The sequence below is a fragment of the Sinohyriopsis cumingii genome, chromosome 11 (assembly GCF_028554795.1).
Source record: "Sinohyriopsis cumingii isolate HCF-2022 chromosome 11, ASM2855479v2, whole genome shotgun sequence".
Classification (NCBI taxonomy): domain Eukaryota; kingdom Metazoa; phylum Mollusca; class Bivalvia; order Unionida; family Unionidae; genus Sinohyriopsis; species Sinohyriopsis cumingii.
This window is the reverse complement of record NC_142971.1, coordinates 37,366,891-37,389,087: the sequence shown is the minus strand read 5'-3', so window position 1 is coordinate 37,389,087 and position 22,197 is coordinate 37,366,891. Positions and strand designations below refer to the sequence as shown.

The 22,197-nt window shown below is 34.3% G+C and overlaps 1 protein-coding gene across 1 annotated transcript in view; it reads left to right on the top strand.

Annotated features, from left to right (window-relative positions):
• Positions 1-876: 876 nt before the first annotated feature.
• The window catches only part of LOC149787930 (voltage-dependent calcium channel subunit alpha-2/delta-3-like), a 79,674-nt gene continuing 58,353 nt past the window's right edge, over positions 877-22,197 (top strand). Inside the window, exons 1-3 of the mRNA XM_089973497.1 lie at positions 877-890; positions 1,105-1,202; positions 3,385-3,481. Of these exons, the coding sequence (XP_089829623.1) occupies positions 877-890; positions 1,105-1,202; positions 3,385-3,481 (209 nt within the window). The remainder of the gene's footprint in view (positions 891-1,104; positions 1,203-3,384; positions 3,482-22,197) is intronic.

The following is a 22,197-nucleotide window of genomic DNA, read 5'->3' as shown; positions in this document are numbered from 1 at the left end:
ATATGACCTCAAATATGGCTGCCATAATGAGCATATAGAAATCTTGTCACTATTTCTCCTGATTAGATGGTCATTTCAACATGGGGAATTTACCAAGTGTTTTGTAATGGTGTCTTATCCAAAGTGAAAATGATGCTGATCTTTCATCCAGTTATGGCTGCCACAGTGGCTAATTTGAAAATCAAGAATATCAGAAATTGTTTCAGTACTCAGCAGTTAAAGAAAACAATAACTCTTAAATTAAATTCCTGTCAGACAGCAGTGCATCTGTCACTAAGAGGGATTTATATTTTTTTTACAGTTTGGACTTGGACATTCTGGTCTACATGTAGTGGGGGCATACTTCCTTTGCAAATAAAATATGCCAAAGAAATTTTGAAAAGACAATACTTTTATTCCTCTCAATCTTAGTTTATCATTTTATGGTGTTTATGTCAAAACATTATATGTTGTCCTGATATGTATTTCTGTCACATTTCATTGACAATATTTAGACCCAGTTCAACCTGTCCCATCTCATTGACAATATTTGGACCCAGGTCAAACTGTCCTATCTCATTGACAATATTTGGACCAAGGTCAAGCTGTCCCATCTCATTGACAATATTTGGAACCAGGTCAAGCTGTCCCATCTCATTGACAATATTTAGACCCAGGTCAAGCTGTCCCATCTCATTGACAATATTTAGATCCAGATCAAGCTGTCCCATCTCACTGACAATATTTGGACCCAGGTCAATCTGTCACATCTCATTGACAATGTTTGGACCTAGATCAAGCTCTCACTTATGGATAGTTTTTGGATCCAAATCAAGCTCTGTCACATCTCATTGACAATTTTTTGACCAGATCAAGCTCTGTCACATCTCATTGACAATGTTTGAACTCAGGTCAATCTGTCCCATCTCATTGACAATGTTCGGACCTAGATCAAGTACTCACTTCTCATGGACAGTGTTTGGATCCAGATAAAATTCAGTCCATTCTGACATGTTCATACCTTGATGATGTCATCTCAATGTGATACAGCTATTATATGAAATTAATGCACTGATAATATCTATGGATGTACATGTGTATGTATTGCATTTATTACCATTACAGGTCATATTGCAGGAGTCTGGCCTCACACCTAAAAGATCGAGAAAGGATTGATGCTCTGCTGAAGATTCAAGAGGATCAAGAATTTGCAAGGAAAGACTGTATGTCTTCTTGTCTTCATTCACATTGTCTTTTAACTAATATTGGAGGAGAGGTTATAATTTTCTATTCTGATTTTTTGATTTATAAAAAAGTCCAGAGAAATGAATATTGCCAAAATGTTCAAATATATATTGGAAGAGGTCAGTTGATTTGAATTAGATTGTTTATTGTTCAGTAAACTTTGACTGGTTTCCAGCAAATTTGCATGCAGTAAGCCTAATAAGTTCTAATATCATCAAATAACAGTGACCAGGGAGATCTGTGTTTTGAGTGTTATCTATTATCTTCATTGTAGCACTCAAATGCATAGAGCATAGGCCTAGATCTACTGTCATTCCTAATGTAGACTTGGAATGATAAGAAGAATGAAAAGCATGGACCCTGATGTGTGAAACATTATATCATGACAGTACTGTATCTAAGATGTACACCTTGGTATGCATTCTTTACAGGACCAGACTTAGTCTCAAAAAGTAGTCACATAGCTTTCTGGGCTAGAGAAGGATTAATAATTTCTCATATGCGCTGGTGTGAGACAGGTAAATCCCATCAGCTGGTCAGACATTTTTGGCAGGAATGAGGGTCTGCCTAGTTCCTTCCCACAAATTCTGATCCACAAGGTGGATTTCTCTATCCACCACTGAGGATGGATTATTATATTCATATCATACATTTGTTCCCCCAAAAGGAATTTATTATTACCAAGGATTATAGTTTCTAGACCAGCAAATTTATTCTGTGAATACTAAACAGGGTCTGTCCTTTGATTTGCGGTTACAGGATTTACTCTGACTTCTGATCAGAAACCTTGCAAATAAATGCACAAAATTCATGCATGATTTTTGCAAATTCCACATTTATTTCATTGTCAAGCCTCTCCTTTATTCAGAAAATTCCACCCAGTTTATCATATGGAAGGAGGAATACCCCTCCAAAATATTAGGTTCAAGAGTAGGCAATGCTTGACCACAAGAAACTCTGCAGTCATTAAGACTCAGTAATGCATACATATGAGCTAAGTCACATGACTTTCCTGATCTTGTCATTGAGATGTATTTTTATGGTCTACATGTATTCACATGACTTTCCTGCTCTTGTCATTGAAATGCATAAACGAACAGACTATAAAGTGTATTCTCATGACTTTCCTGATCTTGTCATTGGGATGCATAAATATGGGCTAAGTCACATGACTTTCCTGATCTCATTATTTGGATGCATTCACATGGGCTTAGTCACATGACTTTCCTGATCTTGTCATTGAGAGGCATACATATGGGCTAAGTCACATGACTTTCTTGATCTTGTCATTGAGATGTATTTTTATGGTCTATGTGTATTCACATGACTTTCCTGATCTTGTCATTGAGAGGCATACATATGGGCTAAGTCACATAACTTTCCTGATCTTGTCATTGCAATGCATACATATGGTCTACGTGTATTCACATGACTTTCCTGATCTTGTCATTGAGAGGCATACATATGGGCTAAGTCACATGACTTTCCTGATCTTGTCATTGAGATGCATTTATATGAGCTAAGTGTATTCACAATAATTTCCTGATCTTGTTTTTACTTAGCACTATATCAGAAATCATTGCAGAGTCAACATTGATATAAAAAAAATCAGAAACAAATTTTTTTTTGTGTCATCTTATTGCAGGGGATTTTCACTGTGGTTATTAAACCTTTGTATAACAGTATTATTCTGCTTTCCACTCAACATTTGTTTATTGGTTTCCAAGACAACATTTCGATACTGAAGTCATACTTTCTGGAGTATAGTCACAATTGAGTGTAACAAAGATAGCTCAGTTTTTTCCTGTAATATTTTGCATACAAGTTTGTTCTAAAATAGGGCCAATTAAAACAATGTAAGTCATTTCCTTGGAAATTTGTAAAAAAATGATTATAAGTCACGTCTTAATAGTCCTAAAATAAACTTTGTCCCCTTGTGGATTTCTTGACTGTGAATCTTGAATACCTGATCACAAGTAATTGTGATATCTAACTATTATTTTTGCTTTACATGCATCACATGTATATTGGAATGAGAGTATACCCTCTCACACAACACAGTTCATATCTACTGTCATTTTTACCTAATTGCCTAACAATTCTTGCATTTCTTACATATATGAAAATGTATCACTTATTTCTGCTTTGTGATATATAAAGGTGATGCTGAACTTATGGAGGCCCTGAAACATGATGGTACCATGACAGCTGACATCATTGAAACCTGGAAAGAAAAAGCCATTAAATTTAAGGACCAGTAAGTTAATGTGGACAGCATTATTTAGACTACATTCCTAAGTCATGATATGCATTTGTATCAATGTATCCTAATTGCCTGTAATTAAATCGTGTACCCTTCTCTAATCTTATGAGTGGTAAGAGTATTTTAATGCATCTTTAGGACATGTATATCAGTTACACAACACCCTGGCTATAATATTACATTTCAATGTTAATGCATCTTTAGGACATGTATACCAAATACACAACACCCTGGCTATAATATTACATTTCAATGTTAATGCATCTTTAGGACATGTATATCAGTTACACAACACCCTGGCTATAATATTACATTTCAATGTTAATGCATCTTTAGGACATGTATATCAGTTACACAACACCCTGACTATAATATTACATTTCAATGTTAATGCATCTTTAGGACATGTATATCAGTTACACAACACCCTGGCTATAATATTACATTTCAATGTTAATGCATCTTTAGGACATGTATATCAGTTACACAACACCCTGGCTATAATATTACATTTCAATGTTAATGCATCTTTAGGACATGTATACCAAATACACAACACCCTGGCTATAATATTACATTTCAATGTTAATGCATCTTTAGGACATGTATATCAGTTACACAACACCCTGGCTATAATATTACATTTCAATGTTAATGCATCTTTAGGACATGTATATCAGTTACACAACACCCTGACTATAATATTACATTTCAATGTTAATGCATCTTTAGGACATGTATATCAGTTACACAACACCCTGACTATAATATTACATTTCAATGTTAATGCATCTTTAGGACATGTATATCAGTTACACAACACCCTGGCTATAATATTACATTTCAATGTTAATGCATCTTTAGGACATGTATATCAGTTACACAACACCCTGGCTATAATATTACATTTCAATGTTAATGCATCTTTAGGACATGTATACCAAATACACAACACCCTGGCTATAATATTACATTTCAATGTTAATGCATCTTTAGGACATGTATATCAGTTACACAACACCCTGGCTATAATATTACATTTCAATGTTAATGCATCTTTAGGACATGTATATCAGTTACACAACACCCTGACTATAATATTACATTTCAATGTTAATGCATCTTTAGGACATGTATATCAGTTACACAACACCCTGACTATAATATTACATTTCAATGTTAATGCATCTTTAGGACATGTATATCAGTTACACAACACCCTGGCTATAATATTACATTTCAATGTTAATGCATCTTTAGGACATGTATATCAGTTACACAACACCCTGGCTATAATATTACATTTCAATGTTAATGCATCTTTAGGACATGTATATCAGTTACACAACACCCTGGCTATAATATTACATTTCAATGTTAATGCATCTTTAGGACATGTATACCAAATACACAACACCCTGGCTATAATATTACATTTCAATGTTAATGCATCTTTAGGACATGTATATCAGTTACACAACACCCTGGCTATAATATTACATTTCAATGTTAATGCATCTTTAGGACATGTATATCAGTTACACAACACCCTGGCTATAATATTACATTTCAATGTTAATGCATCTTTAGGACATGTATATCAGTTACACAACACCCTGACTATAATATTACATTTCAATGTTAATGCATCTTTAGGACATGTATATCAGTTACACAACACCCTGGCTATAATATTACATTTCAATGTTAATGCATCTTTAGGACATGTATATCAGTTACACAACACCCTGGCTATAATATTACATTTCAATGTTAATGCATCTTTAGGACATGTATACCAAATACACAACACCCTGGCTATAATATTACATTTCAATGTTAATGCATCTTTAGGACATGTATATCAGTTACACAACACCCTGGCTATAATATTACATTTCAATGTTAATGCATCTTTAGGACATGTATATCAGTTACACAACACCCTGGCTATAATATTACATTTCAATGTTAATGCATCTTTAGGACATGTATATCAGTTACACAACACCCTGGCTATAATATTACATTTCAATGTTAATGCATCTTTAGGACATGTATATCAGTTACACAACACCCTGGCTATAATATTACATTTCAATGTTAATGCATCTTTAGGACATGTATATCAGTTACACAACACCCTGGCTATAATATTACATTTCAATGTTAATGCATCTTTAGGACATGTATACCAAATACACAACACCCTGGCTATAATATTACATTTCAATGTTAATGCATCTTTAGGACATGTATATCAGTTACACAACACCCTGGCTATAATATTACATTTCAATGTTAATGCATCTTTAGGACATGTATATCAGTTACACAACACCCTGACTATAATATTACATTTCAATGTTAATGCATCTTTAGGACATGTATATCAGTTACACAACACCCTGACTATAATATTACATTTCAATGTTAATGCATCTTTAGGACATGTATATCAGTTACACAACACCCTGGCTATAATATTACATTTCAATGTTAATGCATCTTTAGGACATGTATATCAGTTACACAACACCCTGGCTATAATATTACATTTCAATGTTAATGCATCTTTAGGACATGTATATCAGTTACACAACACCCTGACTATAATATTACATTTCAATGTTAATGCATCTTTAGGACATGTATATCAGTTACACAACACCCTGGCTATAATATTACATTTCAATGTTAATGCATCTTTAGGACATGTATATCAGTTACACAACACCCTGGCTATAATATTACATTTCAATGTTAATGCATCTTTAGGACATGTGTATCAGTTACACAACACCCTGGCTATAATATTACATTTCAATGTTAATGCATCTTTAGGACATGTATACCAAATACACAACACCCTGGCTATAATATTACATTTCAATGTTAATGCATCTTTAGGACATGTATATCAGTTACACAACACCCTGGCTATAATATTACATTTCAATGTTAATGCATCTTTAGGACATGTATATCAGTTACACAACACCCTGGCTATAATATTACATTTCAATGTTAATGCATCTTTAGGACATGTATATCAGTTACACAACACCCTGACTATAATATTACATTTCAATGTTAATGCATCTTTAGGACATGTATATCAGTTACACAACACCCTGGCTATAATATTACATTTCAATGTTAATGCATCTTTAGGACATGTATACCAAATACACAACACCCTGGCTATAATATTACATTTCAATGTTAATGCATCTTTAGGACATGTATATCAGTTACACAACATCATGGCTATAATATTACCTCTCAGTTATCATGATAAACAGTTTTTGGTTGGTATTCCATTCCAATTATAAATGAATGTTGTCACCATAGATGACATTGCACAAAATTTGGAACATAGATGACATTGCACAAAATTTGGAACACAGACGCATTATAAGATTAAATGATCATGTTTGCATATTTATTGATATGTAAATTTTGCCTAATCACTCACAAAATACGGTCTGAAGGACTTTTTATTATATTTGTGAATAAATAGGTAACAATTTACACATTAATAAATACCCAACTATGATCATTTAATCCTCTTGATTCCAATTTTCTTCCTTTCTGTCATCTAAAATGTGGATTTCATCAAGAATGTATTCACTTTTAGGTAGTTTTCTTTCATTAACCTCTTCATTGCACCAGAATACATAGCCCCATCTTTGCTAGCCATGAGTCATTGGTCCTTGATATAATATTATAGGGAAGAATGTCAGTGTGCATCATGTCAGTGATCCATGGATCTTTTTGAAAAAAATTAGATTGTTTTTGTTGAAACCAGGCTATATTACATTGCTTAAACTTCTAATGGGTGAGAGATGGAGTACAGGAAGGTCTGTTTGATTACATTGCTTTAACTTCTAATGGGTGAGTGTTGGAGTACAGGAAGGTCTGTTTGATTACATTGTTTTAACTTCTAATGGGTGAGTGTTGGAGTACAGGAAGGTCTGTTTGATTACATTGTTTTAACTTCTAATGGGTGAGTGTTGGAGTACAGGAAGGTCTGTTTGATTACATTGCTTAAACTTCTAATGGGTGAGTGTTGGAGTGCAGGAAGGTCTGTTTGATTACATTGTTTTAACTTCTAATGGGTGAGTGTTGGAGTACAGGAAGGTCTGTTTGATTACATTGTTTTAACTTCTAATGGGTGAGTGTTGGAGTACAGGAAGGTATGTTTGATTACATTGCTTAAACTTCTAATGGGTGAGTGTTGGAGTGCAGGAAGGTCTGTTTGATTACATTGTTTTAACTTCTAATGGGTGAGTGTTGGAGTACAGGAAGGTATGTTTGATTACATTGCTTAAACTTCTAATGGGTGAGTGTTGGAGTACAGGAAGGTCTGTTTGATTACATTGTTTTAACTTCTAATGGGTGAGTGTTGGAGTACAGGAAGGTATGTTTGATTACATTGTTTAAACTTCTAATGGGTGAGTGTTGGAGTACAGGAAGGTCTGTTTGATTACATTGTTTTAACTTCTAATGGGTGAGTGTTGGAGTACAGGAAAGTCTGTTTGATTACATTGTTTTAACTTCTAATGGGTGAGTGTTGGAGTACAGGAAGGTATGTTTAATTAAATTGCTTTAACTTCTAATGGGTGAGTGTTGGAGTACAGGAAGGTCTGTTTGATTACCTTGTTTTAACTTCTAATGGGTGAGTGTTAGAGTACAGGAAGGTCTGTTTGATTACATTGCTTTAACTTCTAATGGGTGAGTGTTAGAGTACAGGAAGGTCTGTTTGATTACATTGCTTTAACTTCTAATGGGTGAGTGTTGGAGTACAGGAAGGTATGTTTGATTACCTTGTTTTAACTTCTAATGGGTGAGTGTTGGAGTACAGGAAGGTCTGTTTGATTACATTGCTTTAACTTCTAATGGGTGAGTGTTGGAGTACAGGAAGGTATGTTTGATTACATTGCTTTAACTTCTAATGGGTGAGTGTTGGAGTACAGGAAGGTATGTTTGATTACCTTGTTTTAACTTCTAATGGGTGAGTGTTGGAGTACAGGAAGGTCTGTTTGATTACATTGCTTTAACTTCTAATGGGTGAGTGTTGGAGTACAGGAAAGTCTGTTTGATTACATTGTTTTAACTTCTAATGGGTGAGTGTTGGAGTACAGGAAGGTATATTTGATTACATTGCTTAAACTTCTAATGGGTGAGTGTTGGAGTACAGGAAGGTCTGTTTGATTACATTGCTTTAACTTCTTATGGGTGAGTGTTGGAGTACAGGAAGGTCTGTTTGATTGTATTGCTTTAACTTCTAATGGGTGAGTGTTAGAGTACAGGAAGGTCTGTTTGATTGCATTGCTTTAACTTTTAATGGGGGATCTTAATTTGGTTGTTGTCAATTTTGATGAAAAATCACATGGGGAGGGTTGCTTGTTGTTATTATTATGTATTAAGGATTGACATCAATAAAACTTAAAATAAAATCAACAGGAAATAGGGAACCATGCTGCTGAATTTACCAGTGTAAAAAATTCCAGTCGTTATCATTTGACCATTAATATACCCAAACAGATTGCAGAAAACTCGATCATAAAAATTAGAATTATTCTTGAATAAGGTTTACATATTTGTGTGCATGAGTGCACCCAGGATGCCATGTTGCATCCTCATGTACCCAGGGTAGCTTGTTGTATCCACATGTACCCAAGGCAGCTTGTTGTATCCTTTGATGTACCCAAAGCTGCTTGTTGCATCTTCATGTACCATGGTTGCTTATTGTATCCATAGACATAAACAATGCTTATTTTTGTACGCTTCTTTGTCTGACAAGGACCTTTTCATTGTATCTTTAAGTTTACTGTAATCTCCTGTTTTTCATACACAACCTACCATGCAATCAGGGATACTCAAACACCATTCAAGCAGGGATACTCATATTCTCTGCAATTAGGGATACTCAAACACCATGCAACAAGGGATACAATGTACACCATGCAATCAGGGATACTTGTACACCATACAAAAAGGGTTACCAGTACTCATATTCTCTGCAATCAGGGATACTCAAACACCATGCAAACAGGGATACTCATAGTCTCTGCAATTAGGGATACTCAAACACCATGCAACAAGGGATACAATGTACACCATGCAATCAGGGATATTCCAATACCATATAATCAGAGATACATGAACACTGTACAGTCAGGGATACTCAAACACCATGCTGTCAGGGATACTCCAACACTGTGCAATCAGGAATACTTGCACACTGTACATTCAAGGATACACATACACAGTATAATCATTGATACTCCTACACTGTGCAATCATAGATACTCATACACCATGCAACCAGGGAAACTTCTACACCATTCAATCATGGATACTCATACAATGTGCAATTAGGAATGATCATACACTCTGCAATCAGGGATACTCAAATGCCATGCAAAAAGGGAAACTCCTGCACCATGCAATCAAGGATGCTTCTACACTGTGCAATCAAGGATACTCATACACAGTGCAATAAGGGAAACTCCTACACCATGCAATCAGGGATACTCAAACACCATGTAATCAGGAATACTCAAACACCATGCAGTCAAGGATACTCTTACACAGTGCATTTTGGGATACTCTTACACTGTGTAATCAGGAATACTCAAACACCATGCAATCAGGAATACTCAAACACCATGCAATCAGGGATACTCATTTTGTGCAATCAGGGATACTCCTACACCATGTAATCAGGAATACTCAAACACCATGCAATCAAGGATACTCTTACACAGTGCATTTTGAGATACTCTTACACTGTGTAATCAGGAATACTCAAACACCATGCAATCAGGAATACTCAAACAACATGCAATCAGGGATACTCAAACATCATGCAGTCAGGGATACTCAAACACCATGCAATCAGGGATACTCATTTTGTGCAATCAGGGATACTACTACACCATGTAATCAGGGATACTCAAACACCATGCAATCAAGGATACTCTTACACAGTGCATTTTGGGATACTCTTACACTGTGTAATCAGGAATACTCAAACACCATGCAATCAGGAATACTCAAACAACATGCAATCAGGGATACTCAAACATCATGCAGTCAGGGATACTCAAACACCATGCAATCAGGGATACTCATTTTGTGCAATCAGGGATACTACTACACCATGTAATCAGGGATACTCAAACACCATGCAATCAAGGATACTCTTACACGGTGCATTTTGGGATACTCTTACACTGTGTAATCAGGAATACTCAAACACCATGCAATCAGGGATACTCAAACACCATGCAATCAGGGATACTCATTTTGTGCAATCATGGATACTCCTACACCATGAAATCAGATATACCCATATTTCTTCATACAGCTCTCCCTTATTGTTTGATGACAGTTGGGATGCAAAACATATGACCAACTTATGTACCAAACCATGGTGTAGCAAGAAAATTAGTGAAAATTTTATTAATGAATTGGGGGAATAGAATCAATGAAACTCCAGACAAACATTTAGTAATAATATTTGCTTATGTAAATTAATTATATATTTTCACTTCATGACACTTATACATTTAATTTTTTTAGAAATCATTGTTTTATAATTGAAATAACAAGATAATACTAAATTTCATGTTCTGTCTTTTACCTCCTGTTGTCACACAATTTGATAGAACAAGAAAAGTCCAGTGGTTTTGTATTGGTCACAAGGTCATTAATGGTACCTGCATTATGTCTGGAACTGCATTATAATTAATGGTGTTATAATGAGGGATTGCAGTATAGGATCATTCACAGTTAAGAAATGTCTAAATCTTCCAAAAATATGACCATCAAATAAAATATATCCATGCATTGACTTTTTATTGATGCAACAAAGGTAGGTAGTCTTTTATTTCTTTCTTCCTTTAATATTTGGATAAAAAATGACCACAAGTAAAAACTTGTATATAAATTTATATACAGATTTATTTTAAACTATGTGGCAATGCCAGTGTTTTGACATTAGGAGTGGTTTGTGTAGGAGAACTGAAATATTTGGACGTGAAGATTAGGGACAGTGTAAATGTTAAAAGCCATTCAAATAAATTAAGGTCAACATGATTTTAGTTGTAGCTTCCTTTCAGTTCATGTCTGCTTCCAACTTTTTAATGATATATTTCACTATTTAACATTAATATTCACATCTAATACATTACATTTTTAAGTTCTCGTTCAGTTTTCTTCACTTATTTTCAGTTTGTTATTTAAATTAGTCCTAAGTAATTTTTATTTGAAATTCTAGACCATATCGCTCAAAAGGTTATCTTGACACATACAGAAGGTGGGTAAGAGAATGTGTGTATTCATCCTAGCACTGATTGTGTGAGTGTTCATAATATGTTTTCATTTTGCATGTAATATATACAGCTGTTGCCAGAATAGATGCCCAGTTATGCAGTCAGCCCATTTAGAATGGCACTGAAAGAATAATTCTTTCTTCAGAATTGACATTTGTTTACTTTGTGAGAAAGTACTGTGATAGTTGGATAAGATTCAGCGGGTGATGTAATTCCTATCATATCTGGCAACTTGGTGGGCTGCAGCATGACTGGCCAAGCAGACAAAAAGTCTTTTCCAGAATCATAACACTCCTACAGTTTGTTCCTGATTGTTGCTGAGCTAGTTTATTCCCATTCTTTAGAGAATAACATACTGCAATCTGCAAGAGTAATTTCCCTTTTACTTTTGACTACTTTTGAGATTTTACTAAATAATCTCTACCATTTGGGAACTGATGTGTTGGTGCAACATTCGACATACAATATCAGGACAGCTGGAAAAAGTTTATTTGATGTTTTGTCTCTGCAGATGTACCAAAATGTAGTAAACAACTGCATTGACTTTTTAACATAAATACAATTTAAATGTCTGGTAATGTTTTGCAGTTCATGGTGTCTGTTTCATCGCCAAAGTGAAACATGATGTATACATGGTCTAAAAATAACCAGCCTGCATTAAGTGAAGTCTTAACCAACTTGTGGACAACCCATTTGGAAAACATGCATACTAAAAAAAATTTTGCTTTCAGAAGTGGTTTTCTTCTGAAGAGAGTAGCAACTAATCAGGCTGTTTGCATATTGGGCAGCTATCATGATGTTTAAAATTATAAGCATATATGTTATTAGGCAATATTTTATCATGCTTACTGGAATGCTTTTGTTGAGTTATTTTATTATTTATGTTAAAAAATGAAAGCACTTTTCAGAGAATTAGTTTTTTATGTACCATCATATGCACTTTGCAATTAAATAGAAGAAAGAAGCATACAGCACAGCTCATGCAATTTGTTTAAAATCCTATGTGTTGTGGTAGGGGTGGGTGGAGATTAGAGTGGAGAGGATTACAAATAAAATTCCACCATTTCTCAGCACTTCCTGACACAGAAGTCAGAGTGGTTTGCAGAGAGGTCAGACTAATTAGGAATAATTGTCTAACATCTGCTAATAATTGCAAAACCTTAATTAGATCTGTTAAGTACAACAAGCAGAGTCAGATGGCTTCGTTACATGATAGAAACACACCTTCCCCAAGCTGAAATTGACATCTTTGACGCTAATGTTTCATCACAGTGTTGACAATGGTCACAGTGCCTTGATTTCTGCAGAACGTCTGCTCAAGTCAAGTCTTTATTAGGGAGAGACCATTTAACTTTCTAAAGGGGAGGTAAATGATTTTAAAAAATTGTCTTACTCTGATTTGTAGTATAAAACGGACACTATGCCATTCCTCTTTTTATTTGAAACAATCTTATTTCAGATGAATGAAAAGAACAAAAAATATCCAAGTCATTAACAATTAAGTCCAGTAAATTAAATGACCAGTTCCTTGTACTACACATGCAGTCAGAACCATACAAGTTGTGTACATGTATATTCTGTCTTATGACTGGGACATTGGTGCTTAAGGACTAGACATATGGTTCACATTTACATGTAAATTCAGTTCTTTTTATTTCTTTGTTATTTAAACAGAAGTGGTTGTCGTCTGAAATTTAATTGTCCATACCTAAGAGGATTACTTCTCATGTTTAAACAGTAGGATAAATTTACGCTGTTCAAGATAAACACAGCCAGACGTGCCTCTTGCCAAGTCAGTGCTTAAGTTTAATCAGATTTCTTTGAATAAACTCAAAGTGAAAACATATTGCAAAACAGTCGATCAACCTTTTCTAAATGTACTGAATATATAAAACTTTTGAGATTATTTTGTTATTGTCCAAATATAAATAAAGATCACTCATCTAGAAATGGTATCTGTATGTAAATGTATCTGTCTTTCCATGGGTTGTCTTTGTTCATCAGCTGTTGACATGTCAATCAGTAATGTTGACCATCCCCTCCATGTTGAAATGTCATAAGCATTCCTGTCAATACACAGTAGTGATTTGTACATATTATGCACTTTGTCACAGAGCAAAAATGGAGAGGAAAAATCCCCCACTGCAAAGCATGGAGGTATGAAAATCGATATGAGCTGTGCTGTATATAGCCAAGAATTTAGAAGCACCATCAGTAACCTAAATATCTAGACCCTCCAATTTTCTGTACACCATATCTTCAAATTTTGTAATAATGTCTCAGTAGCATGTGCACTTTCCAGGCACCAAGTTCATTTTTTAAAGCTGAGCAAAAACAAATACTGAGGTTTGAAGACTCTTTTACCTGTACTCAAAAATGGGAGATCTAAAAGATGACTGTAGACTTCTTTGATTGCTGTAATTATTAAATAGATTAACTGAAGGTACTGTCAATGAGTATGACATGATACACAACTTGCAGTTAGTCATTTCCCTATACACATTATTCATGTCAGTTTATGAAATTTTTAATCCTACAACAATAATAAAATCAGAAAATAAACCACAAGCCATGTTCTGTTTTATCACCCATGAATATTGTTGTGATGAAATTGTTATCACATTACAAAGAATTTTTTCCATAGTAAATAGAATGTTAAGTGTAAACATTATTCATGCCAGTTTATGAAATTTTTAACCCTACAACAATACTAAAATCAGTAAATAAACCACACAGAAAAAAAAACACAACAATAAAATTTTCAGCAATTAGTTTCAGTTCCAAGAGTAATCTCTGTGAATACTGTAGCATTTCCATTCCCACCAAAGACTAAGTTACAGGAGTGAACATGTGGCATTACTGTACTGTATATAAAAAGTTAATTACCATCATTAAATTTAAAGAAGGATTGAAGTAACATACCATGCAGCTCATGTGTCCTCAAAAAACATATTCAGAATAATAATTTATTTAGTAAACAATGTTAAATGCCTTTAAATTTCAGAACAAAGTATATGGTGGGACATAAATTGTGGGAAAATAGTTGCAACATGTTGGGTAGCCTGAAACTGCTAGTTACAAAAAATTAGAGGATCATTTATTTGCCAATCAATTGCTGATGCTTACATAACACACACTGTAGAACATGATTTCTTTGAATTATGTTGGAGGGCCAGTCCTTTTCACAAGATAATTACAATGATAAGGATTAAAAAATGCAGCCAGAAACCTCTCAATTTTAGGTCCTAATCTTCCTGTTTTTTTAATTTGATCTCCCTTCTTGGGATTTGAAAAGTTGACAGGTATTTAAGACAGTTAGCAGGGTTAATAAATGAAGCACTTTGATAACCAAGATCAGTGATAATCAGCATTACATTACATGTTATTGCATATTTCTTTTATTTATTTCGCTGGAGAGTGTATTATAGAGAAATTGTTAACACAGAAAAGGAAAAGACATTGAAGTACCTTAACCAGTCTATTTGATTTTTGGCTTATTTGGAGTTTTAATATCAAATTCAATTAAAGATTTTTCTGACAAAATATACGGATAATTATTTGGCTTTTCATCAGTAAGATAATGAGTACATGGGTATCATTTCAGCTTTACATTCTGCCATCAAACATAACCTTTACATTATGAAACAACCTGACTAAGCAATGACTGAGACTATCCTGAGCTTTAATCACTTCATGCCCATTCAGACAGATTGAGTAACATGATGTCTGCGATGTCATTCATGAACTTCCCCTAAGTTTAAAGAAATTAAAACTTGATGTATCATTTAAGACTAGTCACTGGAAGGTACTGTTCACATATTTTTTTCACCAGTGGCAGTTCTTGTATGTGATAAACAGACTCATATAGCTTCACAAACAAAAAGATAAGTAAACACACAAAAAGATGCAGCCAGAAAATACTGAAACATATCATGTTCTTTGTCAGAAGACAAGGATATAATGCAACGTCCAGGCTGACCTAGACTGGTTCTGACTTGCATTAAACATGAAGGGTACATTGATACACAATCCAGACAGTGAGCATCAAAGAAGATATTTGTGGAGAATCATAATTGTGCTTAGTACAATTAATAAATGATCCAGAAAGAGAAAAAAGTAATATTTTTAACTTCTGGATATGTAGGTTAATGATGGTAAAATGCAGTCGATATTTTTAATTTAATTTTGATTTTTTTTATAGCACGAATGAACAGTTAGGAAGAACTTTTGCATGTCTGTGGTACATTGAGACCATAGGATGTGACAAGATATTCTAGAGTATTTGAGTAAATTCTGTGAGACCAGATTTTGATTTTTAATTAGCCCATCATCCATATTATTTGATGTGAAATGACCAAAAGCAAATTCATCTTATGCTGAGAAATTGATTCTTGTCACCTTCTGGTATACTTAAACATGCAACTTGAAATGAAAATGCTGGCAAAGTTTAATCCAAATTTGAATTATCACCTGGGGGAAAAAATCATAGGATTTGAAATGCATTATTCTATGAGAAAGAAAACTAGGAGTGAGATTGGAATGGTTCCCTATTCAAATATTGCTCAGTCTGAGATATCACAAGTTCATCTTTGTGCCATTAAAAAGAGAAGTAGAATAGCATTCCATGATTTATTTTCAGTTGCAGTGCATTTTGGTTTCCTAACAATCTTTACAAGATATTTTTATCATAGATGGAGCCAAGGCTTGGGAAATGGTGAAGGAGATAAGTTATGGAGAAATGAATTCACTAAAATTACAAGACAAGCTAATAAAATTACTACCAGAGAATTGTAAAGAGTGACAAGAGAAATTGTTGTGCTATTGGAAAAATATTTGGAAAGTTAGAGTAGGTAAGGTGACAAATTGAATGATACTGAAAACAGTACAAATTAAATTTATTTCTGAACTTGATTTGTCAAAGGGAACAGGATTGTATCAGATTGGCCCTTGATGATTCCTACAATCTGCCTGTCTGTCAAAAGCATTAAATAGCTTATCAATCTAAGTACATTACTTGACAACTAGGGCAGTTCCCACACAAATGGAAGGTAGCTCAAATCACCACAATTCACAAACATTGATCAATGAATGATGTTAATACATTTAGACTCATATTTCATTTCTACCCACTCATTCCATTCTAATAATAAAAAACATGTTTTTTTAAAAAACATGCATCACTGTCTGGTGGATTTCTTCATAAATTAGAAGGAATATTGGTCAGAATTCATGGCCAATCACTCATATGAAACTGTCTTAATATTTAAATAGATAGTTTGCTCAACGCCCTTGATGAAGGTCAGTTTGTGGACATTGTGTTGTATCTTTTACAAAGTATCTGACTTTGTTTTCCACATAATTCTTTAAGATAATCTCAAAATGTATCTATGTGGAGAGATAATTATGGAATCTTTTCATCATATCTGACCGAGAAGTAATAAATAGTCAGAATAAATGAAGCACTCTCAAGTGAATAATTTCTACCATATGGTATTTTTCAAGGATCATTACTACCATATATACTCCCCTATAAGTCAAGACACACTGCAAACAACAAAGACCCTGATCTGCTGTAGCATATTGTGTCTGCATATCAGGTTCTATATTGCTTATTCTGCTAATTACTCCTAACCAACTGCACAGACCCAGATCTGCCAGTGCATTATGTGGCAGCAGATCTGGGTCTGTGAATTTTGGAGTTGGACTCGTCTTATAAGCGAGTATATATGGTTCATTCTTGCATACTTTTTATCTTTATTGATGATCTGTTTCTTTGTTTGCAAAATGAGTTTGCAATGTTACAACCAGTCTATATGTTGATGATACAACAACCATTCTATATGTTGATGATGTAACAACCAGTCTATATGTTGATGATACCACATTTCATCTCATTACTCCCTGGAGATTTTGTCAGTTTCACCAGAAATAGGAGTAGAAAACCCAGTCAGAGAGTTACTTCTGAATACATCCAAATACATCTGGTTGCAAGAGATTTTCATTTATCCAGATACCTAGTTGTATTAGAAACATCATTTTTCATTGGCTATTTTGCTTGCACATGTGCAGAATGGTATAAGTTGGAGTCCTTTATATTTTTGTTTGCTTATTGGACCCTGGTCATTTTCATGTCCTGGCCACTTTGTACTCTGAATCTCCAACTTCTCCAACATTTTGCAAAGGTTCACCTGTCTGTGTGCAGTTCAGATAGGTCTGCCTTATATCTCCAGACACAAAAAGTCTAAAATCCTTACACAAAATCGGATTCCAACAATGGGTAAATATTTGGTGTAAAGAAAACATGTTTCAAAAATATGTTTTTCCCTCATTATTTTGTAATGTGAGTAGTCCAGATTATTTGGTATCATTGTAGAGCTACATCTGTCTACTGTTCTGTAATACTACCCACTTTGGTTTATTTGTAATAACCTGGATGCTAGGGTACTACCTTATGATAGATAAACATGGTGCCGGGGGTTAATAAGTTAAGATGCACAATTCTCCCTTGCTCAACTATGAAACAAGTTGCAGTGTATTGTAAAATGATTGGGAAACTTGGTGCAAACAGAATGGAATGACACTTAACATACCAAAGACAAATCTATCCTGATAACAATGACCCAGAAAAGCTCAAGTTGCCTGAAGTAACACTTTCTTTTACAGAGAATACCTCACCTGGAATTGCTACATTAATATATTCAAGTCTTGGCTTTTGTAAAGTAGGTCTATATGCATAGGTATGTCTATTAAATAAAAATGAATTTTTAATTTTATCTATGTTTTACAGCAGTGGTTCCAAACCTTTTTTAGGCCACAACTCTATAATCAATTTTTTCTCAGTTTACAATCATGTTTCCACATTTTGATTTGTTTTACAATCCTCAAAAATAAGTCCCTGGTGACCCTACAGAATGCACTCTGATGACTCTGATTTGGGGCACAATCCGGGGCTTGGAAACTGCTGTTTTCCAGGAAGCTTTAGTATTGATGTATTTTCTTGGATTGATAAAATGAAGACAACAACAAGGAAATTGCAATTTTCAAATAGTTTTTGTGAATAAAACCTTGCATCATTGCAATTACCATATCTACTTGCTTATATACAAACCTTGCATCATTGCAATTACCATATATACTTGCTTATATACAAACCTTGCATCATAGCAATTGCCATATCTACTTATTTACAAGCCTTGCACAGTAGCAATTACCATATATACTTGTTTATATACAAACCTTACAACACAGAAAATGCAATATATACTTGCTTATATACTGTACAAACCTTGCATCATAACAACTGCCATTTATACTTACTTATATAAACTTTGCATCATAGCTATTAGCATATATACTTGCTTATGCATAGTTTATTTCAGAATGATTTTATATATCAGACAGACCAATTTATTGTTAGACAAAGAAGATAAATCCTGCTTTCTAATTTTTTGGGTCTCAGTTTTGCACTGTGGTCTGACAATATGTTGCTTAACACCATTAAGTTCTTAACACACTGAGTTCTTGTAATAATTATCAAAATCTGAATTACTTAAATTTAATTGATTTTCTTCAGAAATTGCTGATCATCTGAGTTTTTTTTGGCCTTGCTGGTCAAGGACTGGACATGTTTATGCTATGCCTGTTATTTGTGATCCAGCATCTGTCCAGTGAAGTCTGTCTATTAGCAAAAGTTTGTTATCCTTACCACTCCAAACCACTGAAAGAATTACTATGACATTTGGCACAGATTTATTTCCAAGTGAAAATGGTATTCCTCAGGCACACAAAATGCACATCATGGCAGCAATCTTGAAAATCTTATCTCTACTTTCACAAACTGATGGTCATATTGACATGTGTTTTCATTAAAAAGATGGTCATATTGACATGGTGTTTTCATTAAAAAATGGTCATATTGGCATGGTGTTTTCATTAAAAAGATGGTCATACTGACATAGTGTTTTCATCAAAAAGATGGTCATATTGACATGGTGTTTTCATTAAAAAGATCACTTATTTACCTCAAGCTCTAATTGAAAATGGTACTGATCTGATGTCTAGCATGTTACTGCAACATCTCCTCCAGAACACATGATCATATTGACATGGAACTTACACTAATGATGATATTGACATGGGAATGTCTCTAATGATGATATTGACATGGGAATGTCTCTGATGATGATATTGACATGGGAATGTCTCTTATGATGATATTGACATGTGGATTTCACTCATGATGATACTGACATGGGAATGTCTCTAATGATGATATTGACATGTGGATTACACTCATGATGATATTGACATGGAACTTACACTCATGATGATATTGACATGTGGATTTCACTCATGATGATATTGACATGTGGATTTCATTCATGATGATATTGACATGGAACTTACACTCATGATGATATTGACATGTGGATTTCACTCATGATGATATTGACATGTGGATTTCACTCATGATGATATTGACATGTGGATTTCACTCATGATGATATTGGCATATGGATTTCACTAATGATGATATTAACATGGGGATTTCACTAATGATGATATTAACATGGGGATTTCACTAGGGATGATATTGACATGGGGACTTCATTAATAATGATATTGACATGGGGATTTCATTAATGATGATATTGACATTGGGATTTCATTCATGATGATATTGACATTGGGATTTCATTAATAATGATACTGACATTGGGATTTCATTAATGATGATATTGACATTGGGATTTCATTAATGATGATATTGACATTGGGATTTCATTAATGATGACAATGACATGGGGATTTCATTAATGATGATATTGACATTGGGATTTCATTAATGAAGACATTGACATGGGGATTTCACTAATAATGATTATGACACATGAATTTCACTAAAATAGAAGACATTTAGATGATCCTAATTATTTAAGATGCTGATCTGATGTCTGTCACCTCATTATTACCATTCTTCTGAATAGAGGGGCAACCTTGTTATTACCATTCCCTCTGAATAGAGGGGCAACCTTGTTATTACCATTCCCTCTGAATATAGGGGCAACCTTGTTATTACCATTCTCTCTGAATAGAAGGGCAACCTTGTTATTACCATTCCCTTTGAATAGAGGCCAACCTTGTTATTACCATTCCTTCTGAATAGAGGGGCTTATCTGCATGATTTTCACTAAAAGGAAGACATCTACATCTACATTACGTCTACCTGGTCCTTAATAAGTAAAGGTACTGATCTGACCTCCACCATGGTCACCATCGCCACCATCTTGAAATCTTGCTATTACATCTCTTTCAAAATGGTTGCACTAACATGGGACTTTCACTAAAAGACTTTATTTGGTACCTGCATGGTCCTAAATGCAAAACGGTTTCCTATCTGACCTTGATAATGAGTGCCTTGGTTGTTTTGTTTTTAAGAGATTTTACCAAAAAATAATTAGTGCAGATCTTACAAAGTGAGGTCACATGAATTGTTCTTATGATGTCTTTATACATCCAATGTCTGACGTAGCTGGCATGGTAGCCATCATGAAAATTTTGTTTTAGCCACTCCTCCTGAATAGATGGTTGTATGGTAAAAACCTGTCTTGAAAGACCACTGCTCTGAGAGATTAGATCCCCACTGCACAGATTTTCTGATTATGTAGCACTATGACCTTTCGTGAGAGACCACCTGTCTTGAGATACCATTATTTTTATGAGAATTTGTGGTCTTTCAAGAAAAGTCTACTGTCTTATCATGGAGTTTTGGATCTAATTTCTCTTATGACAGCTAGTTGGTGCTAATAGAAAATGTTTCATATCTGTTCTCCAACATGGATGCCATAGTGGCCATCTTGAAAATCCTACTATGGCTATTTCTCCTGTATGGATGGTCATTATCAACATACAATAAAGCATTTTTCTGCAATAAGTAGCTTGATTTGTAACTACTTTATGCTGATCCCACAATATGACTGTCATAAGAAAATCTTTTTATGGCTACTTCCCCTGAATGGATTGTAATATCAACATCAGGTTTTCACAAAAATAATATATGTTGCTTTTCCTGAAAGGCTGATGTGATTTCTAATAATCTCTAAAAAAAAAATTATCACTACTCCTCTTGCATGAGTGGTAGTATTGACATGATATGGCAGACATGATCACCAGCATGTCCACGCTGTTGAGAATGAATTTGAAAACCACAACTACTTGAGTTTGGGATCAAGTCAGACATCGCTGTCTTCATTCTGGCAAATCATTATGCTTATGAACTCATTGACTTGTACATAAAGAAATGCATTTCAACCAGACTTTGAAATTGTTTTTCAAAAACTAAGATCATAGTCGGCTCTCTGGCAT